This window comes from Vicugna pacos, chromosome 2 (genome assembly GCF_048564905.1).
Source record: "Vicugna pacos chromosome 2, VicPac4, whole genome shotgun sequence".
Lineage (NCBI taxonomy): Eukaryota > Metazoa > Chordata > Mammalia > Artiodactyla > Camelidae > Vicugna > Vicugna pacos.
Window position 1 is genome coordinate 93475661 of NC_132988.1, and position 13180 is coordinate 93488840.

The window sequence follows — 13180 nt, forward strand, 5'->3', positions numbered from 1 at the left end:
ATAAGGGGAAGTGGGGGCTTTCTTCTAAGGCTAGTTTTTGGAAGTCCCAAAATACTAACGCATCATGTTACCTGGCTACCATCTTGGCTCCGTCCAGGGACTGGGTCTCCCTGACAACACTGACAGCCTTTTCAGGACTGTTAAGGTGATCCAGATAGATGCGGATCACGCTGTTCCACTGCTTTGCATTCTCATAGGCCACAACAGCTTCTTTGTATCTATAAAAGGAGATACTTAGTTCAGGCCAACTTTCTTAACACTGTTACAATTTGGGGGAAAGAAATCTCAATAAATGTTTGGGATGCTTCTCTCTTTTATTGATGGTAGTTGCTTATTTTTCTTGAACTCGTTTTTTTGTTTTTTGGGGTTTTTTTTTTGTTTTGTTTTGTTTTTTTAATCAGAAAGAACACCAGGAACCATCTCACTAAAATATGTTATTTTGGGGGGTTTGATAAACTAACAGGAAAATATCAATGTTGAATTCTGTTTTCTCATCCAAACCATATCTATCTAATTTTTTACATTTTACTATTTTTTAAGTGGGAAGATTATAATAGCAATATAGACTTATTTTACAAAACAGAAAATACAAAATTTTTCACAATTATAGATACAACTTAACAGTTATATATAAAATCTTTGTGTGTAGACCTGTAGGTGGAGCTCAAGACTTCTCAGTCTAGCTCTTTCCAGCTCTTTCCATTTTAACAAGATATTGAGTGTATTTCCCTATTTCTTAAGGTTACTTTTCTAGAAGTAGAAGGTATTAACCTTTAAAAATCTCTTAATACATATTGCCAAATAACTTTCTAAAGACTTTAGAAATTTACACTCTGGTTAGTCATGTGTAACAAGTACAATTTGACAGTATTGTTATTAGCGTAAAGTAAATCTTTCCCAATATGATAGGTTAAAATGATATACTGTTGCTTTACTTTAGTTACTATTAGTGAGATAGAACTTTATCATGTTTGCATGAAATACAGTTTCATAGCTGTATTTCCTCCTCTGAGACTCCTTGTCTTTAGCCCTTTTCCTCCTTGCATCTTTGGGTTTCTTATATTAAGTTGCAGGAAAGCTTTGTATGTTTAGGATATTAACCATCCATCGCTATATTTTAATACTGCTCTGTGGCTTAGACAGTACAGCCTACAGCCATAGGTATGGAATTCATGTTTCTTTACTCTTGTTTTCACCTGCATCATAAGTTATCTTCCTTAATAAAAGAACTATTGCTTAATTTCATTTTCATGCCACATTGTATCATAATTTCAACTGCTAGTATTTAACTCTCAAATAAAAAGAGACAGTAGTCTATATCCGAATACATAAAACATTGACTGAGGTATATTAAGTATGGAAAAAATTTAATAGCCTGGCAATTCAGGCCAGATGAGGAGTGAAGATGTTTTCTGTCCTCTGCTTTGCCTTTCTTAGAGGGTTGCCAATTATCAACAGCTAATTTATAAAATACTATTTTAAATTTATATAAAATTGAGAAATTGTACAAACCTTCCATCTGCTTCTTTAGCTTTGGCGTACTGCAAGTGAATCTTTGGAGAAGAAACGTGAGGCAGAAGCTCACCAACTTTCGCCCTAGAAAGGTAGGTTTAGGAGAATCATATCAGCACGACTTTCACTCCAAAAGTAGCTTCCTACAATCAGATATTAGTTTTTAGGATTCAAAAAAACAGTTATCACGATCTTTAGAAAGTCTACAGGTAAAAGGTTTAATAGTTTTTTCTCCTGCCCTCGACCTCACTAGCCCACCCTCTGTGGGAAAATGAGGATTAGCTCATTAACTCTTTGGGGGCAATAGGGCTTTTTTGTTCTAATAATTTATTTGATCAGGGATTTCCCCATAACAAACCTAGAGAACGTGCTGTTCTTTGGAAAAAGAACTATTAATATGAACTCTTCTAGGAAGAAAAAGAGGAGATGGAGAGAAGGCCCAGAGAGAGGCAACAGGTGTCCAGGTGGGAGGAGCAGCAAGGAAGATCACGGACACATGCTCCTTTCCACACTGGCTGAGAACAAATTTTAGCAAATTCTTACCAATTCTTACAGCGGATGTAGACAGATGCTGCTTTGTCATAGTAGAGACCTTTTTCATAGAGTTGAGCTGCTTCTGAAAATTGCTAAAATGATATAAGATGATTAAAATATTAAATTTATTATGTACGAGACCACATGAAATTTGTGCGCACAAAGGCCTACCTTCATATTCTCCAATATGGCACCACAGTCTCTTTTAAGGACCCTGCTGGGGTGCTTGAGGGCTTGGCTCACCCCTTGGCGGATGTCTCCCATTCTTATGGACATCTGGGCCACTCCAGCCAGACACACCTCATCGTGTTCCTATAATTACAAGGCAAATAACCAACAAATCAGACCTTAACTTAAAATGATGTATTTTAGCCAAACAGTTTAAATCTAAAATGAGCCCAAAGGTCATAGTTTACTTTCAGTCACCTTTTCAGGCAAATCAAGATTTTGAAGTAACACTGAGTCTTTAAAAAAAGAAATCATCTGTTGTGAAGTCATATATTTTTTTCTTCCAAAGTCTGGATCTTTTGTGCTTAAGATCAAAATTTTACTGCTCCTTTGTTATAATACCTTGTGTATCTTTGTATACCTTCTTGGTATAAAATTTTATATGAGAGGAAATAAACTGAGTACATAGCATAAATGCCATGAATAAAATTAAGAGAAAGACCATTTATCAAGTAGAAGATTTCTCTACTAGGCATGATGAAACATAAAACCTTTATTATTTATTTATTAAGAATTATTTAATTCATTAAAGACAACTAACAAAATTTCCAAATAGCCAGTCTAAACTATCAAAATGGAACGTCAGATGACGTTGTATGTAAAGCAGTTCTGTGATGATGGGGATATTCTATATCTGCCCCATCCAACATGGTGGCTAACAGGCACAAGTGGCTCCCGAGCACTTAACCATAGCTAGTGTGACAGAGGAACTGAATTTTACATTTTACTTAATTTTAAATAACTTAAATAGCCACATGGGTGATTGTATTTGATAACACAACTGAGGATGAACTAAAATAGATGGAGCCAAACAAAGAAAATGTCAAAACTCTAAGAGATAAGTGAGCAAAAGATGCAATTAGGCAATTTATAAAAAAAATACAATTGGCCAATAAATAAATAAAACATGTTTGATTTCACCAATAATCAAACACACACAAAATAAAATATCCCCCCCCCTCTTTTTTGGCTGATCAGATTGGTAGAGATTGGTAGTGTTGTTGAGAATGTGGGGGAAACGAGCACTTTCATACATGACTGACAGCTGTATGAATAACTACGAGTTCTTCTGGAGAGCAATCTAGCATATAAAAAATTAAAAGCACACATTTTATGACCTAGAAATCCCACCTGTAAGACTACATCCTTCAGAAATACTATTTTATGTAGTTAAAGATACAGGTACTAGGTCAAATCTTCACTGCAGGGTTTTTGATTGAAACAAAACCCAAAACAACTGGATGAAAAAACTATGGTACATCCAGAGGATGAAATTTTAGAAGCTCTTAAAAAATTAAGACATTCATCTATATTAATTTGGAAAGACCATACAACAAAATGCTGCTTTCCACAGACTGGATTCTCAGGTGATCTTTACTGAATGAACAGAAATGAATTATTTCATTTTTAGTAATATTCCCTATTACAGACATAGCTATATGCTTAGAAGAGATTCTGGATAGAAATACATAAAATCATGAACACTGGTTAGCCTTAAGGAGTGTGGACAGAAGAGAGAATGTTGGACTCTCACTCTTTAGTTTAATATATTTTGGTGATTTTTCAAATTGAATAAAACAAAATGGAGGGGTACAGCTCAGTGGTAGAATGCTTGCCTAGCATGCATGAGGTCCTGGGTTCAATCCCCAGTATCTCTACTAAAAATAAATTAAAAAAGTAAACCTAATTACCTCCCCACCAAAATAAACAAATAAATAAATAAACAAACAAACAAATATGTTTGTTAAAAAAAGTATGAACATAATTTGAAATTAAAAAAGAAGAAACTGTATTACTTTTATAATAAAATGCTAGATATAAAATAGAAAATAAAAAGATTTTCAATCTTGATGTCACCTATCTTAAAAACATCAATTTCTATCACAAAATATAGCTTCCTGACCTAAATTCTGGGATGGGAGAATGGGCTGGAATGGTAGTAAAGTACATGCTTACCAGGTTCATCAAAAAAGATACAACATGAGGGATGAAAAGGCAGAACAAACTTTAATGGACTGGGAATTCAGCTTCAGAGTGGTTCCTGAAACTTTCTGAGAGTAAAAGGAAAATCTTATGAAACTCATAGTTGGCCTGTACGTGGGAAAGAACAAAAATCTTACTCCCAGTCTTCGTGAGAAGCTCATATTTGGGGTGCAATAGAAAACGTATCTTCTTCAGGCTGATAAAAATATTGCCATCTTCAGGTTTTAAGACTTTAAAGTATTGTAAAGTGATCTAACTATATCCTTGCAAAGTTGTTAATAAACTGAAAAGGCTCACCTGTTTTATGCTGAATAAATACAATGAAAATAAGATTAAAAAAATGAAACTAACAAAAAGCCCCCAAATAATTATGCACATCTGATCTTTATTCAAGGTTACCTTATTATCACCTGTTATTCCTTTCTCATAATGAGCCAAAGCATTTACATAATCACCCCTGAAAGAAAAATCAGAGTGAATTTCAATACACATTTAAGTATCTTATTTACATATACAAGATTTAAAAGATAAACTTTCACTGAGCTGCTTAAGCTCATAAAAGATGTGATACACAACATATATGCATGCATCCTTTCAAGTGCAGTTCATTATTTTGCTACTTTAAGAATAATTATTAAGCTAGACTGTACAGTAGTAACTTGTAGCATGCTGGGCATTTTGGGGAGCTATATTAAATTTTATGGGCCTCCTTTGCTTAATTATCACCTTTGGGGCACTAAATGACAATCATGTGACCGTTAAAATCACTGTTTTTTCCCAAACACCCAATGTTTATAAGCACAAAATGTATTGAGAGAATCTGGGTAGAAATGGAGGAAAACATGACGGATGACAGTATTGAGGGCTCTGATTCTTACCCTAATAAAAACTATTATACATGATATAGATAATACCACTCTCTAATCCCATGACTGATGCTAACGTGGATTTGCACAACCAGAAGTCATATTTACTACCTCAATTCATTTTTACTTCTTGAGACAGAATGGATCACTAATTTGCCTAAGATCCATCTGGAGATCTGGCATCCTCTGAAAAACAATCTCATCCAGAATAAATTAATCAGCTCTGAAAATGGCATTATTTGAGCTTCACTTTACCAGCTTAGACCAGTTATTCAACCTCTCTCAGCCTCACTCAGGTTCATCATCTGCTAGTTACAAGGAATTTTTTAGAAGAGAAGCTATTCTATTGATTAGGAACTTTTAGACAGTCCAGGGCTTCAAAGTCAACAATGTTTCTAAACAGAAATTTCTAATATTTGGATCTAATAATATCAACACAGCTAGGGATATCTCCTGCCAGTTCCTCCTGATTCAGGAACCCGAGGTTTTCCTCAGACAAGCCCAATTAGGAGATGTGAAATTAAGACTTTGGAACTCTCACTTTATTTACGATATTTTAGCCCACTTACTTTATTATTGTTTTATTTTGGAACTCTCTTGTGGCTCTAGTTTATTATTCTAATGCCCTCCTGCAGCTAACAGACTGGTCCTGCTTTGACCTAATCAAGGTCTTGGATACATAATGAAAAAGACTGTTGGAACTGAGTACAGGCCTACGGCTTTAGTGTCAAAATTAGCAACTAGTGGCGAATGGGATATTCGATGATGATGAGATACACCTACTTAGCTTCTATTATCACAAGGGAAATTCTCCTGATTGGGGGTGCTGGGGTGTATATCTAGATCAGGATCCAGCAGTCAGCATAGAAATAGCAGTGAAAGTCTTGGGACTTGGTGGCTTCATGGTCAAGTGTTGAGCAGAAAGCGTTAAAGAATACCAATAACAACAGCACAGGTTTTCAGCTGGCTCAGCTCATCTGACTGTCATGAGAAGTTTTTGAGAGTTTGCACAAAAGCTTTGATTCCCCTGAAAGAAGAGACAATGGAAGTCTTCTGAATGGTCGCTGAGCTTACTTGGGTGTTTGTAATCTGGCAACACATGGTGGGTTATCTCCCAATGTAGTGACCCTTTTCTCTTTAGCAGAGACGTTTTATCCTCTAAGACCCAGCCACTCTCAGGACAGAGAGGAAGGGCCAGGGCCCTGAGGCCTCGTCCCTTGTGTTAAGATTCCAATTTGTCCTTTTCAATATATGGATTTACTTTGTAAGGGTCAGAAATGTGACAAATTTAAATCAAGGTTGACTAAGAAAGAAATAAAATCTCCAAGAAGTTTTTATTTGCAAAATGGAAAATGTTAAAGTATTTTGGTTAGAAATGAAAGAGTACTTTTTGAGAGAATAATTTCTACAACTATAATCTGTGTGTCAATATTCTCAATGAATCTAAAGTATGTATGAAAATAAAGCAGAACTATATAAAAATGTTTTTAAAAAATCAAATGTCAGAACCATATTTTCTTTGTTCAAAAAACATTTTCCATATTTCATAGTTCTTGAAATTGGAATACATCCTATAACAAATGTCAAAAGAAACTGTCCAGTTGTGATGTAGCTGTCATTGCACATACACCTGTGAATTTCTATTTGCAAATAAATTATTCATTTATTGTCTCCGCAGGTTATTTGCATTAGTGGCATTAACCATGGCTGAATGTGAGCTTAAAACTGGATCATGAATGCCTCTAAAATTACACTTTTACAATGGAATACTACTCAGCCATAAAAAGAATAAAATAATGCCATTTGTAGGAACATTGATGGACCTGGAGATTGTCATGCTAAGTGAAGTAAGCCAGGAAGAGAAAGAAAAATACCATATTATATCACTTGTATGCGGAATCTAAAAAAAGCCCCAATTTATTTACAAAACAGAAACAGACTCACAGACATAGAAAATAAACTTATGGTTACTGAGCGGAATGGGGTGGGTAAATTGGGAGTGTGAGATTTGCAGATACAAACTATTATATATAAAATAGATAAACAGCAAGGTCCCACTGTATAGCACAGGGAACTATATTCAATACCTTTTAATAGCCTATATTGAAAAAGAATATGAAAAGGAATATATATATACACACATATATATATAACTAAATTACTATGCTTTACACCAGAAATTAACACAACATTGTAAACTGACTATACTTCCATAAAAAATTTTTTTAAAAATAAAATTACGCTTTTATGCAGCACTGAAATAAAAAGGTTTAGTCTGTCAACTAAGACTGCTGACAGTAAGACTGTTTAATAATTAAGAGCACTAGAAAATTCTAAATCTCTCAGAACAGATTACAGCATTTCCAAAGGTCTGTGAAGCCTATTCATTATGCATTGGGAAGGATCATTACTCAAGCACTGCCTATCCACCTGTGAAAAGCTTCTGGCTTGATTTTCAACATTAATTGTTGAATTTTCATCCATGTGCAATTCAATGTAAAAAAGAAAAAGCACAGATCTAAGCAAATAGGATCTGTAGACCAAAGTCTGGTATTTTTCACTGTGCCTTGAAATCACACTGCAAATTCTCACAGTGTTCAAAGAGGTCAAGATCATGAACAAAGGTTCAGAAAAGCAGAGTCACTCTGATGCTATGTGTAACTGTTGTTGGCCAAATGCTATTCAAAACAATACTTAGACTCTAAATATAGAAAAGACTTAGACCCCTCAAATTAGATTTTGATGCTGAAAATGAAAGTGGATAAATACATGGATAAGACATCATTAGTTACAATCAAACATTTTTGGATGTACAATTAATATGGCTTTTCCCCCCTAAGAAGTGGTCATTAAATCAGTGGATTTAATTATTAAATTAATGGCCTTCTAATGAATGGCAGGTTAGAAATGAAGATATTCAATAATCAGATACTGACTGAAACATGTAAAGATGAGGACTTACATGAACTCAAGCTGAATAGCATATTCTTTCGATATAAATGGTATCTGGTCTGGGGCTAAACGCTTTGCCAGTTGCAGAGCACTGTCCCAGTGCTGTAAATCCCTTCTCATCTGTTAGGAAGAGAAAGACATTCATTTCAAATGAGCAAATTATTTTGCATAGTCACCATATAGTGCTAGTTTTAATAAGTGATTACAGATACTTTTGTTTAAAAAATGAAACGATCTTTCCAAAGACAATATATTACTACAGCATACATTCTCAATGCGGTGACAGAGCCCCCAAAGGGGTGAGAATTGGATGCTGGGGAGCAAACACATCTTGGCTATTACAATGGCCAAGATTCCTGGCCCTCCAAAATGCAATCCTAAAAAAAACCTTATTCTTTATAGTATTTAATTTTTCTCAACAGGAAAAAATTAAATTGAATTAAAACTAATTCAGTTCAACCAACTAAATTAAAAATGAATATTTCTTCTTAGAGGGGTGATAATTTAAGAAGAGTTGAGAAATACTGTACTATAGCAACTGATGTTATTTTATGAGAAAATCTGAACCTATATCATGAGACAAATAATAGCAAACATAAGTAAAATGTGAATGTGTCTTTCTCCCTGGCTCCTGAGGTCTTTTAACTGTGTCTGATACACAATTCCACATATAAACTAACCATTAAAGATTAAACCATTAATTTTTTGGAGTATGTACCAATTCAAGTTTTAAAAACTTCTCAGGGTATCCCCAATGATTGCAAATAATATTGTAAAATTATCTAAACTTTTTCTTAAAATTAATTTAGTTCACTTAAAATTTAAAAATGAAAATTCGCTATAGTACAATTTGAAAAAGAGAAGCTGTGTTATTAATAGTAGATATGCTTTCCTCTGTGAAGTTGTGGAAATGCTGGTTGATGTGGAATGTTAGTGACCACAGCCACCATCTCTGCATCTTTCCTGTCAACAGGCACTGTTCCAAAAAGATCTCATCTCATTTTTTAATCTTTACAACAACCCTGTGGGCTAGATATTGTTATCCCTCTTCTAAATGGGATCTAGGGCACAAGAAGACAGAATGAGTAACTGGAGCGAGGTTTACACAGAGCTGGGATTTGAACTCAGACACATCCACCTCTAAAGTCTGTGTCCTTAACCGCTATTCTACACAGGCAGGGCTCTCTTCTTCTTTGCGTTGCACTGGGTCCTTCACTCTGTTCTGGTCCTTGCCTGCAATCCTCACCTCTGGAAAACTAGTGACGGTACGCAAGCTTAGCTCACCTCTTCACACACAAGAGAATTTCATACAGTAAATAAAAGATATACGTGCCTCGGTTTCCCCATTTGGAAAATAGAGAAAATAGTAGTATTGTCTCAGAGGACTGTTGTGAGGGTCAAATGAATTAAAATATGTCAACGCTTAGAAAAGTGCCCGGCTCGTGAGAGCACTCAGTAAACGGTGGCTGTTTTTATCTGTATGCGTCTTGTAAGTTATATTATCTGTTAATTTTGGCCGCATTCAGACTTTAAATTATTTGGTGATGTTACAATATTATGCCGTTATGGCTCCACAGAAGGCAGAGTGAAAATACCGAAGATTCAGGGGTTCTTAGAGCTAAAGTCTGAATTCTAAGAGGGGGAAGGCATGTGGTGTCTGATGCTGAGAGATTTTAACTTTACAGAAGGTGAGAGCCTCTTTGCCTCTTTGTCTGTCCTCCCCCAACCCCGCATTGGCTGCCATACCTCCAGGGCAGCAACAGGACAGCTGGATGCGAGGTACAGGTCCTGAGCCAGGTTGAAGTCATTAGTAAACATGGCAAGATGTCCTGCCAAAAGATTGTAGTACTCGATTCCCTAGAAATTAAAGCAGTTTCAACGAGAAGAAACATAAGGGTTTACTTTTTTTTTTTGACTTTTTTAAAATTTAATTTTTTTTTATTGAAGTATAGTCAGTTTATAATGTATCAATTTCTGGTGTACAGCACAATGCATCAGTCATATACGAATATACATATATTCTTTTTCACTGTAAGCTACTACAAGATTGGAATATAGTTCCTTGTGCTATACAGTATAAACTTGTTTATCTATTTTATATATACAAGTCAGCATCTGCAAATCTTGAATTCCCAATTTCTCCCTTCCCACCCTTTACCCCCCTGGTAACCATAAGTTTGTTTTCTATGTCTGTGAGTCTGTTTCTGTTTTGTAAATAAGTTCATTTGTCTTTCTTTTTTAGATTCCACATATGAGTGATATCATATGGTATTTTTCTTTCTCTTTCTGGCTTACTTCACTTAAAATGACATTCTCCAGGGCCATCCATGTTGCTGCAAATCGCATTACTTTATTATTTTTTATGACTGACTAGTATTCCATTGTATAAATGTACCACAATTTCTTTATCCAGTTATCTGTCAATGGACATTTAGGTTGTTTCCATGTCTTGGCTATTGTAAATAGTACTGCTATGAACATTGGGGTGCAGGTTCCCTCTGGATATACGCCCAGGAGTGGAATTGCTGGATCATAAGGTAGTCTTTTGAGGAATCTCCATACTGTTTTCCACAATGGCTGCACCAAACTGCATTCCCACTAATAGTCTATCAATGTTTATGAGTTAGGTTAAGATTAAATGCAGAAATTACAAATGTTTGAATAAATACCATTGAAATCCTAATCTGATCATTCCCATAAGATGCTGTTTACCTTTATCTGTTCCAAGGACATCACCATGCCAACGTTTCCAATTGTCCGATAAACACGGATTGCAAACTCCACTTCCATGTGGTGTAGACATGCTGTGGCCAACTCATTCCAGGCTACTTGATCATTTAGAATCTTGCACATTTCCCAGGCATCAGAAAACCTAGGATTTGAGTATATAACTTAATCAGGGAACTCTGCCCCCTACTGGGCAATTTTCAGACTGTATATCATTTAATGTTACGTAGTAGATGAATTTTGCAAAAACATTTCTCAATTTTTAATCATCAATTCCAAGTTACAAAAAACTGCATAAACTCTTCTCCCTCTTTTGTGCAAGTATTTTTTCTTGGATTTCTTGAATTAATCTTAATCTTCTCTGGGTAACCACCTTCTGTCATCAACACTAATTCTATTTATTTATTTGGTTTACTTCACACATAGATGAAAATTATTTTTGTTCTCACATAAGTCTAATAAAATGAGTACTCTAGTCCTATAAATTTGGAAGTTTAAAACAGGGATCAGCCAACTGTGGCCCACAGGCCAAATCCAGTCCACTGCCTGTTTTTGGAAATAAATGCGGGTAGAACACAGCCATTCGTCCGCCCAGTCCTTATGGATTGTCTTGGCTGGTCCCGTACTACAGTGGCCAACCTGAGCAGCTGTGACAGAGACCCCTAAAGCCTGAAATACTTACCATCTGGACCATGACAGCAAAAGATTGTTGACCTCTTTAAAACTTAACCATAAATGCCAATGAGACTTTTTGTGAAACTCATATTAATGAACACACTACCCCTCCCCATCTATTCACTGATGCATTTTCCCATCCAACACACATTCACTGAGCACCATTATGTGCCAGGAACTGTGCTTGGAACCAAGATGCAAAGATCAAAAGCAGTCCCTGCCCTTTAGGCAGGCACACGTGGGGAAGGTGGGAGAGACAGATGAGTACACAGACGACGATGACACAGAATGACAGAGGTAGCTGAGTGTCTTCAGCACGTGAATCTTTACACTAAGTGCTGGCTGTAAATTCTCTCACCAGATCACCCCAACAACCCTATCCACCATGTAATGTTATTATTTCTCCCCTATAGATAAGGAAAGTGAGGCTTAGAGGCCTTAAAAAACCAGCCCGAGTCACACAGTGTAAGCGGGAATGTGCTCTAAATCACTCTGCATGCCGGACCTGGCTCTAAGGCCACGCATCAGAAAGGCCCCTGACCCAGACCGCCAGTGCTCACAGGGCTTCGGGGAAGGCTTCCTGGAGCAGGAGAGGGCTCCGCCGACCTGTGAAGAATGAGGAGTTACTCCATTCAGAGATAGGGAGGGGCATTCCAGGATGACAAAGGCAAGGAATCACGAAAAATACTGAATTCAAGCAGTGAACAGAGAGGGAGTGGCGGAGTGGGGACAGCTGAGGCTGGTATTAAATCATCAAGTGCCCAGCGTGTCATGTCGAGGTCCCTGAGAAGTAGGGGTTTCTTCCTAAAGGCAACAGGGAGTCACTAAAAGATCTTCAGTAGGAAATTGAGAGGATCAGACTCACATTTTCAAAAGTGTGTGGAGAACAGATCAGACTGTCATGAGGCTACCAGCAGAGAGCCGTCAGGAGATGGTCATGTTACACATGACTCTAAGGGGGCGCCAAAGTTAAGGTGGGGGATGCCAGAGCAGAAAAGGATCTGGGGTGTGTGTGTGTATGTGTGTGTAGGTGCAGGGGTGTGTGTGTAGGTACAGGTGTGCCTTAGGACATGTGCACAGTGCGATCGGATCGGGGAGAAGAGGAGGCTGGGGAAGATGACAAGTTGTTTTAAACAGGGCCAGTCTGAGGAACTTTTGGACTCCCCACTACATGTGAGTGGGGAGCAGTGGTAAATACAGGTTTAAGTCAAGGGAGCACATTTTGGAGTCAGCCTCAAATAGATGGTACTGAAAGCATCTTTGAGGAGATTCACTCAGGAAGAATAATTAGAGTGAGAAAAGAAAAGAGCTCAAGGGACCCTGAGGAAGAGCAACACTGAAGAGATGGTCCAAAGAATTAGAATCACAAAGGAATTCATAGTGGCCAGAGGAGGTAAGAGGAAAACAGGAAAAAACAAAAAACAAAAAACCACAAGGCAGGCAAAAGCAAACTGTTACGATGAAATTAAGAAGGTGTTGAAATAATTAGGTTTATTAGAATTTCACCATATCTATGCTGTTTGGGTGGTTAGAAACGTTTTTGTTCTGAAGGGCTTTTCCTGGAATAAAGCACTGACAGTACAGGAGTACTTCCTTTAGAATTTGTACATTCTCACATCCATCATCTTAGCTGAGCCTACAGTAATCCCATGAAGCAAATGAGGAAAATACTAGTATCTCCATCTCTCCATCTATTTTAACAG

At 36.7% G+C, this 13180-nt stretch overlaps 1 protein-coding gene across 5 annotated transcripts in view; it reads right to left on the reverse strand.

Annotated features, from left to right (window-relative positions):
• WDR19 (WD repeat domain 19) overlaps window positions 1-13180 on the reverse strand; it is a 73700-nt gene that overhangs the window by 27818 nt on the left and 32702 nt on the right. For all 5 annotated transcript variants that reach the window (XM_006209751.4, XM_031687109.2, XM_072945050.1 and 2 more), the window contains 8 exons: window positions 10788-10947; window positions 9822-9932; window positions 8086-8195; window positions 4657-4714; window positions 2218-2358; window positions 2056-2138; window positions 1513-1596; window positions 72-218 (listed from right to left, as the gene is read on the reverse strand). In XM_006209751.4, the coding sequence (XP_006209813.1) occupies window positions 72-218; window positions 1513-1596; window positions 2056-2138; window positions 2218-2358; window positions 4657-4714; window positions 8086-8195; window positions 9822-9932; window positions 10788-10947 (894 nt within the window). The remainder of the gene's footprint in view (window positions 1-71; window positions 219-1512; window positions 1597-2055; window positions 2139-2217; window positions 2359-4656; window positions 4715-8085; window positions 8196-9821; window positions 9933-10787; window positions 10948-13180) is intronic.